At 42.1% G+C, this 17,477-nt stretch overlaps 1 protein-coding gene across 1 annotated transcript; it reads left to right on the top strand.

Moving 5' to 3' along the window:
• The first annotated feature begins 743 nt into the window (after positions 1-743).
• On the top strand, positions 744-15,550 carry LOC139455567 (armadillo repeat-containing protein 5-like). Its single transcript, XM_071237118.1, has 6 exons — positions 744-1,078; positions 3,343-3,373; positions 5,823-6,009; positions 9,896-10,036; positions 10,700-12,805; positions 14,764-15,550. The coding sequence occupies exons 1-6, from the start codon at positions 812-814 to the stop codon at positions 15,548-15,550; spliced, it is 3,519 nt and encodes a 1,172-aa protein (XP_071093219.1). The 5' UTR covers positions 744-811.
• Positions 15,551-17,477: the final 1,927 nt, after the last annotated feature.

Here is a 17,477-nt window from a genome sequence, read left to right as displayed (position 1 = left end):
CGAATGCGATCCGACAGAGATCAGGCAGTGACCGGACAGTGAACCGACAAAGACGGTTCGCATTCGGCAAGATCTGGACGCAATCTGGATTCAATCAACAAGAAACGGCAATGAACAATTCATGCCCGTTCATCACGACAGCGTCCCGATATTTACAGGACACCTTCCAGACAACACAGGGCATTAGCAGAATCTGTGACGACATAGTCACGATTGTAATCAGACTAGACAAAATCGGCTGAGTTTCCCGAATGTTACGGGACGCACCATACTGTCGGGAGTGCTTGGCCGACCTCTCTGGACCTTTCCCGATCCGTAGGACTGTTACGAACGTATCCGACTGCGTTCAGACATTGATAGGTCATTCCAGATCTTTGAGGATAGTAATCCGACTTTTCGTGTCATAGCTCTGTCTGATCTCAAACGGGAGCCATAATCGGCACTGTGTGAACCTGGCCTAACATGTGAAAACGTTGCGTGTTAATATAGGAAATGTCAGTGAATGTGATATATATATATGAGTGTTTACTAAATCTGAAATGTCTTCGTTTCTAATAAATATATGGTGGATTGCAAATTGTTGTTTTGTTTTTACTTATGGATAATTTAAAAAATGAATCTAAATGGTGCAATTTTTTCCAACGACATTTGCTGCTTACGAAGACTTGAACGTGCAACATACATGCAGACCCACACGACCTGTCCATGAGGCAGGGAAATTAGAGTGACGTCCCTTGAATGGCAGAGTTATCAGTGACAGCGCATTCTATTGACGAGAAAATTACATCGATGGAATTTTCTCAAACTGAAAATGAGCAGTTCAAAGGAAGATTTAAGGCAAATAATCTCTAGTTTATCTAGCGCGTCGTCAAGCAAGGTTTACAATGCTCTCGTTCATGTAAGAACGAAGGCAATAAAATCGCAAACCGTTCTGAAGAAAATTCTGTCACAAGGATTGATTCCACAAATCCTCAAAATCTTGGACAATGCTGACACGACAGAGAAGAAGCCGAAGATTGCCGATATTGCCCTTAGTATCCTTGGTAACCTTTGCATGGAACCAGAGACCAGAAACGATGTGAGAAAATATGTCGTGTTATGACGTGTAATTTTTTTCTATCTTTTTTTTTTATTCATAAGACCCAGCCTGTGGATACAATGATAGATTGGACCGCAAGGAATTGAAAATAGAAAAGAATCAAGTTCAATTTCAACCACAAGTTCTCCCTATCGAATGTATGTCTCATTATGATTATTATGGACTGGTCATGACAAAAGATATGGGGGTCACAGGATTGTAATTTCAAATCCACATGTGGTTCTGGAATCATTGCTGGTGGGATTCTATCTTGATACGAATCGGAAAAGTGTCCTTGTCATTGCACACTAGGGATGGGACGGGTCCAAATTTACTACCCGGGTACCCATCACCCTATTACCCGACCCTACCCGGGTACCCGTTGTAGATATTTAGAGATCGGTACAAACTGTCCGATTTGGAAAGGTTTGACCATAACCCTGGCAAAATGTATATAGATACATGTGTAAAACGATCCGCTCATGCATACACTGAAGTTTAATGCATGAAGTTTTATCTTTATTCAAACATATAAAATTAAGAAGGAATGGGTGCATTGTCAGAAAGAAATGGGAATATTAGTGACTTATAGTGCAACCATAGAGTGTTAGATAATTTTTGTCATTAAACAATATATATCACGTGACTAATCACGGGTCCGGGTAGTCCTGTGGGTACCCGGGTCCTACTCAGGACCTCCCCGACCCGAGTTACCTGTCCCAGCCCTATTGCACATCATAAATTAAACAATCGTTAATTAGTTTGGTCATGGTAAAATGTGATGATAACTGAAGCCAAAAAACCAAGTTATCCCATCATAATCATGACTACCCTGTCTGGTATCGACCTGTGAAGATCCGGGGTAGAATATAGGTCTTCAGCAACCCACGCTTGCCGTTAAGGGCAACTATGTTTGTCTTAAAAGGGGGTGACTAACATGATGGTGTGGTCAGGCTCGCTGACGTGGTTGATGCATGTCCTCGACCCCAATTGCGTGGATTGATGCACATGGTGTCAATCACTGGATTGTCTGGTCCAGAGTTGATTTCTTACAGACCACCGTCATATAGCTGGAATATTGCTGAGTATGGCGTTAAACAACAAACAAACAAACTGTCTGGTATCATTAGAGGAGGCAACTCTAAATTGTCACTGTATTGTGAATTTTGGACACACACTCACAGACGTTATTTCATAAAATGTTCCTCCGTCTTAACCACCACAAACTAACACCTAAGTTAACACTGAATTGCAGCATAGGCATATGATAGAATCAATGCTAAAACCCCACAACTGACGAACAGAACACTTATTGCCAAGTCAAACTAGTTATCAACTGTTTTGAATATGCTCAGCTGGATAGTGAGCCTGTGGGCAAAGATATATATAGATCTATGTACGTCTTTGTGGTGAGGAACCGAAAAGAAAATAGACAACAGGGATACAGCACCCCCCACTCATTACTAATTTCAAGGGTCCTTACAGGAAATATGTTTGTTTGTTTGTTTGTTTGTTTAACGCCGCACTCAGCAATATTCCAGCTATATGACGGCGGTCTGTAAAATAATCGAGTCTGGACCAGACAATCCAGTGATTGACATCATGAGCATCAATCAACGCAATTGGGATCGATGACATGTATCAACCAAGTCAGTGAGCCTGACCACCTGATCCTGTCAGTCACCTTTTACGACAAGCATAGTCACCTTTTCCGGCAAGTATGGGTTGCTGAAGACCTTTTCTACCCCGGAATCTTCACGGGTTTACAGGAAATATGAGGGTCCTGTACGGTAATGAAATGGTGTAGTGTACTGTACTGTAAGATTTGATAATTACTTTAATTACAGGAACATTATATGTCTTGTCAAGAATTTGGTACGATAAGTATTATTGGGACGCATTATATATTATTTTCTGCGTCCTTTCTCTACCATGTGACAATTACTTTTATGCCATTCAACTAACAATAAGGGCCATCTAGATCATGATAATCATATATTTCATGTTTTGTCAAAATGTGAAGTTTTTCTGATACAGGTTGTAAATTCTCATCAGATGAGACAAGGGTGGTCATACTACTTAGATGATATGCATGAACATCATATGTCATCATTTGCATATGCAAATATATCAATAAATATCGTACACATTAATCATGTTGATAGTTTCCAGATAAATAAAAAACTGTGGAAATAGAGAGTTTGAGTGTTCCATAGATGACCTGTTTGTAAGACATGAATGGTATTGTTTATCTTTTGTTTCAGGTCATTACAAGGAATGGTGTTGAAGCTTTGGGTGAGTTAGTCTTGCATGTCTCATGTCAAGTGACATACTATTGAGTCAGTAGACATCAGTGTCAGATCGGTACCCTCTTTTAAAAGTTGCATGTAGGCTGGTCAGCGATAGAAGTGAGTGAGTGAGTGAGGTTTTACGCCGCTTTTAGCAATATCCAAGCAATATCAAGGCGGGGGACACCAGAAATGGACTTCACACATTTTACCCATGTCGGGAGGTCAGCGATAGAAACTAACAGTTTCAATCCACTAGTCCTTATAATGATAGACCGCCTCCGTGGTCTAGTGGTAGAGCGTCCACCGGGAGAGCGGAAGGTCTGGTGTTCAATCCCTGGCTGATTCATACCAAAAGACACGCCACGATATAACTGGAATACTGTTAAAAGCGGCGTTAAACCCAACTTACACTCATACCAAAAGATGTTAAAAGATGGTACTTGTTGTTACCCTGTCTGGCACTCAGCATTAAGGGGCAAAAACAAGGACTGGTCGGCTCGGAGTCAGTATACTGTGTCTGAGTGGGGTATTCATGTTAAACTGCGACATGGTATGTCAGTGTGCTAGCACTATAAATCTGCATCATTCTGGACTAGTACAAGCAGCCACGCACATGCACCTCGCTATATAAGTGAAATAATCTTGGGCACGACGTTAAACCCAATTTCACCACACCTTATAATAACAACATTTAGCAAAACCCTTAAAAGGGCAAATTTCTACTGGTACGTATGATGCCTTAACTATTGGGCAAGGACTACCGGACTAGTGTCAATGTCTAAAGCTGGTGGTGGAATGAGATGAGTTTTTAATAGTATTTCAGTTATGCCAAAATGTCAGCCTATCAGTGGTAGAAACTAACATTTTTTGGTCCACTAGTCCTTATAATGATAATATATAGCAAAATCCTTAAAAAGGACAAATATCTACAAGTCCTTATGATACCTTATCTATTGGGCAGTTTGGCAAAGACTATAGGACTAGTGCCAATTTCTAACCCTGCTTATTGTCAGAAGCCTGAGTTAGCACTCTGTGTGTGCGTAGGTACGTTCACACACCCATCAACCAAGTCCCGCCTAAACATCCAATCCATTTAGTCGCCCCTAAGACCAGCATATGTTGCTGGGGACCTATAATCTTCCCAAAGTCTATACAGGTTAATTAACAAGTGACCCTATTGGTCATTGGGAGATCATAAGGGCAACTTTTGGACTCAAACCCACGACAGTGTCATGGCCAGCACAGCCAGGGACCACTTAGCTACACATACCCTCAGCAAAACGGGTTCATGATCTTCTCATTGTTGAAGTTACTCTTACAGTGCATGTTCTGGGTTTTACTGGATGCAACATACATGCATCCTATACACGTTAAAAGGACACAGTTAATCTACATTGTATGATCCATGTGACACAAAACAAAATGGTTACAAAACTCTAGAGGGCATGTATGTGACACTCAACTTGCTCGAAGTTCTCTCCCCAACCCCTCTTTGTATTGGGAACTCTCAGTAATAAATTTGGGGGTCCAAGTCACGAGTCATAGACATGGTTTCCATATAAATTCCAATGCTGGCAGCATGTGCATTGGACCTTCACTTGACTTACAAGAATTTTATTGAGGTCATGTCGCACATGCTCTTAAGCCTTAAGCCTATTATAGGTAAGGGTTACAATGTTAGATTAAAGAAAATAAACCATTGACACTTTGTATTTTGACCAGAAAAGAAATTTCATTTTTTGTATGTAATTAGCAGTCTACAATTTTGATAAATTTACAATCTCATTAAAATCAGACCTTAGTTCTCGCTACCACTAAACAAAGACCTGAAGACATCCCATTAGGGGTCACATCAGAACGACCTTTCATCCGACCAATGAGAGCGTCGCTTACCAGATCATGAAAGTGACAGTCAGAATGTGATTTCTGATCATACAACCTCAAAAACTTCAACATGGGGTATTCCAACAATAGTTACAGGTTTAACCACTGAATCCATACAATCTAGACCATCTATTAGCCATTCCAGAATGTTCTTTTGTTTAGGTTTCAAATTTGCAATCGAGAATTTGTCAAAATATGTTTCGTATTGAGTTGCCAATTTGAAATTAGTGCCGTAAAGCACGAGAAAGCTGCCTACTGATTGGGCTTTCTTTTGGTCAGTCAAAGTTCGCGCAAAGTGGGTCTGACGTGACCCTTAAGGGGATGTCCTCAGATCTTTTTTAGCAGTAGCAAGAACTAAGGTCTGATTTTAATGCGATTGATCATAACTACAAACTTTGTTGAACAATGGATAAATTTAGTGCTTTAAAATGGTAAGTTACTTGGCATCCCACTTAAAATATTAGCGTTCATTCTCAATATGTCTGTGTACAGGATGTAATATTTTGCGTCTGGTAAAACCCCACTCGGTAAAAAAACCTGTCCTGTGAAAAATACATATTGTGTTCCAGCCCGCCATCTTCTGGAATCGTCAGTAGAGAGCATACAGAACCGAAGTTGTCGAGGTCTGGCTAATTTGGCCCTCACTCCGTCAGCCTGTTCCCAGATCATCAGCTTAGAAACATTACCCCGGGTTGTCAAGCTGCTCGATGAGACCAAGTCTAAAGAATGCAAGCTCACATACTGTCGAGCATTCCGGTAAGGCGTTAATATTTACTTGCTTTTGGGACTCACTGACACAAAATGTGGCAGATTTTGGATAAAATTCATTCTTTAGAAGTTTTTTTCTTGACATCAGTAGAGGAAGGGAAATATCCATGATTCCCAAACATATTTTCTTTCATTTTATTTTTAGCTCACCTGACTGAAAGTCAAGTGAGTTCATGTCATGGCCTGTTTGTCCGTCATCCGCCATGCTTCGTGAACATCTGCTCCTCAGAAAACACTGGACCAATGCAGCTGAAAGTTCACTTGCTTGTCCCCACCAATGATGAAACCTCAATTGGTTCGGGGCAGTTCAATTCCAGACATGGGTACAATGTGTGAAGCCCATTTCTTGTGTCCCCCTGCCGTGATATTGCTGGAATGTTGCTAAAAGCAGCGTAAAACCAAACTCACTGTAATCCTCAATTTGTTGAAAAGTTTCAAATCCGATTTTCAATTTTCTAGAATGAAAAATTGAAATTCAATTGAAAATGTATTTGTGGCCGGTACTCAATCATTATTGTTCAAAATGTATTAAAATTTTGTTCATGTGTAGTTCATAGAGGGGCAAAAGATTCTTTGTAGATTTCCCCTGCAAAATCGAGGGTAGAGTGGTATATTTTTAAGAAATTTCTTTTTTTCAATACTTGGTATTGCATCCAAAATATCCTATCTTCCCGAGGCAAGAGAGGGAACTGTCTTTAAAAGTCCAGTTTCCACCCTTGCCGAACTAGGTTGGAATTCCTGGGCTCGATCCTAGCGCCACCACTGGGTATTACGAGTTATGTCCCTTTTATGCCTTTCCTATTGACCAATCAGATTCCACCTCTCGTATAACTTGCATTTGCTTCAAACAAAGTGGCAGCGCCCAGTCAAGATGATCTGAGCACCTTGAGTAAAGACATGAAAAGATTTGGAAAATATCTGGTGACAACGAGTTGGCAGTGCACATGCTTTGCAAATACTGCAATCGACCCAAATCTGCATGACAGTTTACAAACCGGATTTCGAATTCGTTGTGTGATGTGATTAGACTCTGCATAGACTCGTTAGTCCAGCCAAAATGTAACTCCATAATACCAGCCTAGTTCGGCAAGGGTGGAAACTGGACTTTTATAGTCAGTTAACTCCCTTGCCTCAGGAAGATGATATATCCCACTGATGTAGATGCGTGGTGGCCCAGTTGAGTTGGGTTACATGCCAAGACCTGTTGGCCGTGGGTATAAATCTGACCTTGGTTTTTCATACCATAGGTAGAATAGGTCTTCAGCAACCCATGCTTGCCATAAAAGGTAACTATGCTTGTCGTAAAAGGCGACTACCGGAATCGGGTGGTCAGGCTCACGTACTTGGTTGATACATTTCATCGATCCAAATTGCGTGGATCGATGCTCATGATATCAATCACTGGATTGTCTGGTTCAGACTCGATTATTTACAGACCGCCGTCATATAGCTGGAATATTGCTGAGTGCGGTGTTAAACAACAAACCAACCAACAAACCCATGTACTTGTCTTTCATCAAAGTGGTGAGCTTACTCATCTTTCAAGGTTTAATGTCAGGTGTGCCGTTTGTTTTTTTCAGGGTTCAGTGACCTGGGTTTCAAGGTTATTGACCCTTGAAGAAAACAAATAACACTCCTTTTCTGAGCAAATTGATTCCACTGTCAATCTGAAGGAGAATAGTCTCATGTATGATGTGATCAATCCAGTGATTGATATTGTGAGCAACAATCCACGCTGTTGGGCTACTATGACCTGCCATCAAACAGTCAACAAACCTGACCACCCAATACATTCTGTCACCTCTTACGACCAGCGTGGCTTGATGAAGACCAATTCTAACCAGGAATTCCCACAGGATCACAGCTAAGTAGGGGTACAACAATATGGAAGACCATGATAAGATATGTATCTCGACACAATGGTCATGATAAGATATGTATCTCTACACACTGGTCACGATAAGATACATGTCTCGACACACTGGTCACGATAAGATACATGTCTCGACACACTGGTCACGATAAGATACATGTCTCGACACACTGGTCACGATAAGATACATGTCTCGACACACTGGTCACGATAAGGTACGTGTCTCGACACACTGGTCACGATAAGATACATATCTCGACACACTGGTCACGATAAGATACATGTCTCGACACACTGGTCTCGATAAGATATGTATCTCTACACATTGGTCACGATAAGATACATGTCTCGACACACTGGTCAGGATAAGATACATATCTCGACACACTGGTCACGATAGGATACATGTATCGACACACTGGTCACGATAAGATATGTATCTCTACACATTGGTCACGATAAGATACATGTCTCGACACACTGGTCACGATAAGATACATGTCTCGACACACTGGTCACGATAAGATATGTATCTCTACACACTGGTCACGATAAGATACATGTCTCTACACACTGGTCACGATAAGATACATATCTCGATACACTGGTCACGATAAGATACATGTCTCGACACACTGGTCACCATAAGATACATGTCTCGACACACTGGTCACGATAAGATATGTATCTCTACACATTGGTCATGATAAGATACATATCTCGACACACTGGTCACGATAAGATACATGTCTCGACACTCTGGTCATGATAAGATATGTATCGCTACACACTGGTCATGATAAGATACATGTCTCTACACACTGGTCACGATAAGATACATGTCTCGACACACTGGTCAGGATAAGATACATGTCTCGACAAGCTGGTCACAATAAGATGAGTAACTTGATGCACTTGTCAAGATAAGATGCGTAACTTGATACACTGGTCATGATAAGATACACATCTCGTCACAATGGTCATGAAAGGATACATGTCTCGACACACTGGTCACATTAAAATACATGTCTCACTGGTTACGACAAGATATGTTACTTGGTACATTGGTCACGATATGATGTGGAACTTGATACACTGGTCACGATAAGATGCGTAACTTGATACACTGGTCACGATAAGTTGTGTAACTTGACACACTAGTCACGATAAGATATATGTCTCAAAAGACTGGTCACGATAAGATATGTCTCGTCACACTGGTCAAGATATGATGGTCATGATAAGATGCGTAACTTGATACACTGGTCATGATATGACAAGTGGTCACGATATAGTAATGCATATTTCAACACACTGGTCACAGATTGTTTCTTCCAAGTCCACAACAAAAAATAAACCTGAGTTTTTTTAGGTAAACTTGATAGTATTTAGGTTGCCATGACAAAGCTTGTATATTGCAGATTCCCTTGTAAAACAACATTCATTCACTTTTTTTGAAAATGTATTATGCTCAGGCTGAATTGAATAGCAAGTTAAAGAGTGCCTATTCAATACATGGGGGAATGGATGACCCAGCCTTTTAAGGACTTGCTATTCACTGTGCAGAGTTGTGTCCCTTAGCCATGCCAGAAACCTATGATCATGGATTTGAATCCAGTGTCACCAACGTGGTAAACATCTTTGCCCCCTGGATTTGCCCCTTGAAGAACCGTGTTGGAATTGGTTTTCTGCAACCAATGCTTGTCATCATATCCCAATTTCGTAGATCGATGCTCATAGTGTGAATTACTAGATTGTCTGGTCCTGACTCGATTATTTACAGACCACCATCATAACATTGGAATATTACGTCACTGGAATAGTGTGGTGTTAAACAACAAACAAACAAAAACACACCTGGCTTTCCTCAGAAACCAAGCTGACAAGCTGTGGTACAACTGAAATACTGTTTGAAGAATATCAACCCACACATAAAAAATGGGGTATACACAGATATGCATATGGCTGCTGTCTCTGAGTCATTCCTATGTGATGTTTCAGTCTTCTAGGACGAGTTCGTGATAACCAGAGGAGAGTTGTTGAGTCAGGTGCTGTGCTGCAAGTTGCTAAGCTGCTGAAGCATGACGATGCAGAGATTGCTAAATGTGCACTGAGGACGGTGTCTGAGCTTATTAAGCCTGGGTGAGTTGACCAAGAAAAAATGACAGGCCTATATCTTCAAATTAAAAAGAACAGTTTTCAACAAATCAGAGCACAAACTCCAATTCACTTCATTGTAAGGTCATTTTCCCTGATCAGTGCTCATTAACCTAATTGATAGTTCCTTACATGTCAAGTCAAGGTTGAAAGTTGACAAAATCAGTCAATTATTAATAGATTTTGCCACAGTTATTGTGTGGGCAATTCTGACATTAACAGATCAGATTCAGTAAGCCAAATCAGTCAATAGTGACAAAGTCACATGATAATGACAAAGTTGGCAGTGCTTGTTTCCTGATGATCTGCCAACTTATATGCCTAAAGGAATATTGTAAAGTAAATAGACCTTTACTCACTCACGCATCATGTCTGTATATCCAGAAAGGGGTGGTAGGGTAACCTTGTGGTTAAAGCGTTTGCTTGTCTTGCCGAAGACCTGGGTTTGATTACCCACATAAATACAATGTGTAAAGCCCATTTCTGGTGTCCATCGCTGGAATATTGCTAAAAGCAGCGTAAACCTATACTCACTCACTCACTCACTCACTCACTCACTCACTCACTCACTCACTCACTCAATCACACTCACTCAATCACACTCACTCACTCACTCAAGAATTAAAAAACAAACTTTTTCTCAAACAGATGCTGTTCAAGCTTTGCTCGACAAATTATCGGCGCTAATATCCTGGACAAACTTGTGTCAACTGTTGATAGTGACAATGACGATGATTCCCACGATGCATTGTCAACACTTTACAACCTCACCAACCAAGCTGACGTCCGGGCAGCCATCGGAGCAGCAGGAGGTATTCAACTCTTTGTACGTCTGCTGCAGCAGGAAAACAACAGAAGTCACATCAACGAGATATCCGTCATCAATGCTTTGTGTTTATGCGGCAAAGAGGCTGTCAATCGGATCAAAATACGACAACAAGGAGGTCTTGAGCTGTTTATTAATGTGCTTAGGGAGCGCAAGTTTGCTCAGATCCATGACCGAGTAATCAGTGGGTTGGTCTGCTTCTTGTATGACTTTGACAGTATGGATGTGCTTCTTGAGAACAACCTTGTGGAAGTACTTCTCATACACCTGCAGAGATGTGGAGATTTTAAGTCATCTGTTGAAACCATTAGATTTCCTAATCACACAGGGAGGAACAAGTCGTTGAAGCCCTCAGAGAAGCTATCTACCTCACGTGTCAAGTGTGAAGTTTCCTTGTGCTCATTGGATGAAGACCAGTCTGACCTATGTTTGGAGGCTGCTGCAAGTGGCACTGATGAAAGAGGTGCTTTATCTTTGAGACCAAAAGATCTGGCCATAGATCAAGCTTATGAAGTTGAAAATGAAGACATTGAAAGTGTTCCTTTGGACAGTGCATCTTTTCAGGGACACCCACCGAAGCAGCTTCACAAATTTAGCATAGACAGTCCTTCTTATGAAGTCAACACTGAATGGAATCTTGAAAACTTTGCTGGACAGACATGTAAGCGGAGTTTCAGCCAACACAGTGACCTGAGGTCCCCCTCCCCCGAACCACCTCTCAGTCCGCTCAGCCCCCTCAGTAATGACACTTACTTCTCCCCCGCCCAGTCATCCCCGTCTTACAGCCTCCCCAGGAGTCCTGAGTCTTTGCCAGGGAGTCCATCAGCCTCTAATTTGGACTCTGAATACCATCCAGTGCTTAGTGTTCCATATACTTGTGGCAGTCCTGAGAAGTCTCCCTCTGACTCAGAGTCCACTAGTGCTGTGAATGTTGACCAGCAGCCATGCTACTCCTCAACTGAAGAAGATGATATTTGTGATACTATAAGACAGAAGGATGAAGCAGACAAGGATGAAGCAGAGAAAGATGAAGACTGTCCATCTCTGGACACAACGTCTACAGATGTTTCATCCGAGAAGATTGAGAAGCCAGAATCTGTCGAAGATTCAGAGCCAAGAGAAGACGAAACAGTTGAAGTTATCAGCAAAAATGTGTATGGAAAGCGACCCCTAGCTTTGAGGTCACCTTCTTACAAGCTGGTCGAGTCGTGCACAAAGCGGAAAAAGACAGAATCAAAGAGGTCGGACATCATGAAGACTACGGAACACAACCTTCTGATCCTGTTGTCCAGAATATCAGTGAAGACCAATCCCTCCATGTATCTCATAACGTCCACTGCGATGTCCTGCCTCTTGGACTACCTTTTCTATGTACCCCTACCTCATTCCCGTTGTGTCAGAACAATGTCCCGCTTATTCAAAAACCCTCACTGCCTTGAATCGTGCCTTCTCCTCACAGTACCCGTTATCATCTACAAGAAGATCATCCTTGATGTGGATGGGATTGACAAAGAGACTTACGAACACTTTAGTCAGCGATCATCCCATTCCCGCCGATGTAGCCGAGTGAGCACGTCATCCGAGGACTCGTTCTGTGGCGGGTATTTGACGAATTTGGAGAACAGCTATCCTGGGTCCACAAGCGGTACCAAAGACAATGCTTTGGACTTCACCCATGGGCTTCTAGCATCACCAACGTCTCCCCGGAGCGAGACCGAGATCAGCTTCAAGGTCGGCCAGTCACCAATGTCCCAGAATGCAGCCGAGCTCAGTGTTGCTGATGTGGGACAAAGTGGGTTGAGTTTGTTGAAGGATCTGAGTTTCTCTGCCGAGTCACCGTATGGGAAAGGGATCATCTCCTCCATCCTGGTGAGGGGATCTCAGAAGGACAAATTACTGTGTACCGTCTCCCTGCTCTTCCTGTGTTGGTGAGTATGATATGCAATATTTGAGTATAACATTAACAAGCAATTGTGTGGATTAGTAGTTGGACTATAGGATACGATATAGTGGATCACGATTTTTGCCTTCTAGATACAAGTATTGAAAACAGTCGCACACGAAGTAACAAATATTGATTATTACCTGAAATGTTTGCCTTTACTGCAGGGTTCACTCCAGGATTTTTCTGACATGGGCCCCTTAATTGAAAATTTTAAATATTCAGCAATACTTGCCCATACAGCACAATGCTAAATTGCCCCATTGTCTTTAAAAATGTGGGCCTTTTTTTTCAAATTTAGGGGCTAAACGCACAAGGTCCCACCCTAGAACTATCCCTGTTACTGTTACACCAAACCCTAATTAGCAGTGCAATTTAGTAGTGAAAACGTAAATATCTTCATCCATTGTGCCATACTTGACATTGCCAACTGCCAATCGTCCGTGTGTGAGGTATTTGGCCATCGTGAGCACGGGCGAGTATTGTGATTTTTATCAGATTTTGAGAAACGTATTGTGATACATTTCGAATACATTTTCGCACAATTGGTGTATCGTCCCAGCCGTAATGGGGATTGGGTGTCATACCAAGACGATGTGGGATGCTGCTCATAATGTCAGCCACTGGTTCTTTTGGCCCTGAGTTCAGGTGTTTAAGAGATGAATGGGCCTAAACACGAGACCGAAGGTAGAGGGTTGTACACAAATGTCCAGCTGTGACTCCTGTGCACCCCACTGATGACACAAGTAGCAAATGTATCATTTCACATGGTACAATACAAGTTGTAGCAGTATCCCTCGGGGTACACGTGATTTTATGTGGTATAAAACCGAACAAGGGATGCTTAAAACCACATGTTCCTTGAGTGACAAATTTATGATGCTGATATGTTTTAATCTCTCAGCAAGATCTTAAAACAAATTCAAAATTAATTGAAAACAGCTGTTTTTTCGATTGAGCTGAGGTTAACTTGTGCTATGTAATGTGACTTTCATTGACTCGGAAAAAGTGTGTGACTTTTTGCTTTGAAGCTGGGTACAAGGGATTTATTCTCATGTTGAGAAATCCACGTGCAGCCTGTTTTCTTTGTGGCGGGGTTTAAAGTATTTAGTCTCCCGTTGAGACATTTATTTCCCTCCAAGGCGGGATACATCATATTTTATCAAATTTACTGAACCAATCAGATCTTATCATTCTGACATGGAGGTATGATAAAATTTAATGTCTGTGAAATATTTGTGTGACAATTGGATCTATCTTGTGACCGCCGTCAGACTTGATGGCAGCTTGAAGTGCGAACAGATCAGTTGTGACGTAAAACAAGTGGTGTCACACCAAACATTATACGATCATGATGTGTACAGGCCAACAAGACAGTGACTAGCCATTCAGACAGATTCTGTCAACAGTAATTGGAAAAGTATTTTCAGGCTCCTGTAGCCATTGTAGCTGGAATATTGCTGACTGCAGCGTTAAACATGTTAAACTACAAACAACACAGATTATCATTTAGTCAATGTGTGATGTTATGTTCAAGGGAAATCATTCGGTCAATGTATGATGTTACGTTCAAGGGACATCATTCAGTCAATGTATGATGTTATGATCAATCAATCAATCGTTCAATCATTCAATCATTCAGCCAATCAATCAATCAACCAACCAATCATGATGTTATGTTCCAGGGGCATCACTTGGTCAATGTGATGTTATGGTCCAGGGAACTCATTCAGTCAGTGTATGATGTTATGATCAATCAATCAATCAATCAATCAATCAATCAATCATGATGTTATGTTCCAGGGGAATCACTTGGTCAATGTGTGATGTTATGGTCCAGGGAACTCATTCAGTCAATGTATGATGTTATGATCAATCAATCAATCATGATGTTATGTTCCAGGGAAATCAATCAATAAGTCAGTGTATGCTGTTATGTTCCAGGGGCTCCGTGATGCAGAAGCAGTACTTGATCCGGTACCGGGTTCTGGACACAGTCCTGGAGCTTCTCAAGGCAGAACTCCTCGACCCAGGACCAGTTTTCATGGCCATCGTTGCTGGTCTCACATTCATCTGTAAACTCAACAGCATTCCTCTCAAACTGAAGCAGGAGAGATCGGACACAGTGTTCAAACCTGCCACTCAGTCCCAAAACTCCAACAGTCACCAATGCATATATGAAGGTCTTGATGTGGATCTTGTATTTAAAGTTGACAGTAAACAGATCCATGCCAATCGAGAAAAACTTGTACAGTCGTCTGCCATGTTTCTGGCCATGCTCGAAGGTCATTATTCAGAATCAAGTCAATCGGAAATCGCCATTCAAGACACGTCGCCAGAGGCATTGGAGTATGTGCTCCATTATCTGCAAGGGTGTAGTCTGGGGTGCTCTGTGATGAAGAAAGTCAACTCAGACACGGATGATGTGACTGTTGAGTTTCTTTTAGATGCTCTAGCCCTAGCAGATAGATTCCTCCTCTCAGACCTGGTTCAGTATCTGAAAGTGTCGATCTCATCTCACCATCTGGATTCAGAATCATGTGCCACAGTGTTTGGGTTCGCGTCGTTTCATGAGTTCTCCGACCTGGCGTCGGACTCTGTGAAGGTGGTGCTGTGTTCGCCGATCAGTCTGTCGGACAAGTCGCAGCTGTTGGCACAGATGCTGAGTGGTGAGTGTGCCGAGATATTTGTGGAGATGCTGAAGACTGTTCTGAGGGAGGGAACAGAATGATTTTGTCAGTCATAATGAAATAAATTATTTTGAATCATTGTTTGGCCATGTTTTACTCGATGAAGAACCTAATGAGGACCTTGGTTAGAATTGGTCCCCAGAACTTGAAAGAGGCAACCAAATTGGATCCGGTCATCAGGCTTAGTCATTTGATGTCATTGAACCACTGTAGACTGGGACATTAATTGCTCATATCAACCAATGTGTACACTGAAAGGCAATAGACCCGTGAAGATCTGGGGTAGAAGAGGTCTTCAGCAACCCATGCTTGCCGTAAAAGGCTACTATGCTTGTCTTAAGAGGCGACTAACGGGATCGGATGGTCAGGCTTGCTGACTTGGTTGATGCATGTCATCGATCCCAACTGCGTGGATTGATGCTCATGATATCAATCACTGGATTGTCTGGTCCAGACTCGATTATTTACAGACAGCCTTCATATAGCTAGAATATTGCTGAGTGTGGTGTAAAACAACAAACCAACCAACCAACTGAAAGGCAATAGAAGGTCCCTCCTGACTGGACGTGAGTGAGTATGGTTTTACGCTGCTTTTAACAATATCACACCAGAGGATTGTGAAAGTGACAACTTTGACTCTGTTTGGTGCACAGTCAATCTATTATAACTTGATCTTTGTGAACACATTTCCTATGTTGAATATGGTCAAAGAGAAAAGTCAGTGAAATGAAATTAAAGGGGCCATACACAGGAATGTTACAGAAAACACAAGTCATCCAAGGATGATGATAAGTAAGAGGCAGCACACAGTCCTATCCAACACTGGTCCTTGTTGCCTTTCCCGCCTGCAATGCCCAGGATCAGATGAAGGATCTAATGGTCATGAGGGGGCACGCATGGCCCAGTCGTCTAAGGCGCTGCGATTCGCTGTACAGAGTTGCGTCCCTTGGGCACGCCCGAAACCTATGATTGTGGGTTCGAATCCCGGTTCGCCCCGATTATGTTTCTAGGTTTGTCAGCACCATACCCGTGCCTGTGGGTTTCACTGAAGTGGTAAACGTCTGAGACCTGCATCACTTCGGGCTTTCCCCCCACATTAAGCTGACATGCGACGATATAACTGGAATACTGTTAAAAGTGGCGTTAAAACCAACTCACTCACTCACTAATGGTCATGATCTGATGAGCCAGTGTTTGACAAAAAGGACATCGCAATTCCCTTTATGGAGTTGCATCCCAGGATGCCATGTTCCTGAATCCCAGACCCAGACTTGTCTGATCATGACCCTTGCCATTCACCACACCAGTCAAGGAGTACATGGGGGTTCACTAAATGTTTATCATCAAAGACCTGCATCACTTTGGACTTTCTCCCCATTTGACGTATGGTAACAAAACTGAAGTGGCCAAACCTTAAAACCTTGAGGTAGGGAGGGGGGTAGGGTCCAAAGTCCAAATTTACTACCTGCGTACCCAACCCTCTGTTACCTGACCCTACCCGGGTACCCACTGTAGGTCTCAAGAGACAGGTACAAAATGTCTCATTTGGACTAGTTTGACCATAGCCCTAGCAAAATGCACTTAGATACACATATTGAACGATCTGGTCATGCATACACTGAATTTGACTGAACCTTGATCTTTATTCGAACATATGAAACTTAGAAGGAATGCTTGCATAGTCAGAAAGAAATGGGAACATTAGTGACTTATAGTGGAGCCAAGTAGTGCTAGATAACTTTAGTCATTGAACAATATATCACGTGACTAGCCCTTGGTCCGGTCGGTCCTGTGGGTACCCAGGTCCTACTCAGTACCCACTCGACCCAAGTTAACCGTCCCAGCCCGACCTTGAGGAGATAAATTTATACTTTAATTTTCAGTTCAAGGGAGCAAAACACTCTCTTGGAGGGTAACACTTCCGGGTCCCATTCCACAAAGTGATCCTAGCATTACATATTATCGTAA

Source organism: Haliotis cracherodii, unplaced genomic scaffold (genome assembly GCF_022045235.1).
Source record: "Haliotis cracherodii isolate W230 unplaced genomic scaffold, xgHalCrac1.p SCAF_11, whole genome shotgun sequence".
NCBI lineage: Eukaryota > Metazoa > Mollusca > Gastropoda > Lepetellida > Haliotidae > Haliotis > Haliotis cracherodii.
Note: the sequence above shows the minus strand (reverse complement) of the source record. Positions and strands in the feature narration are given on the sequence as shown.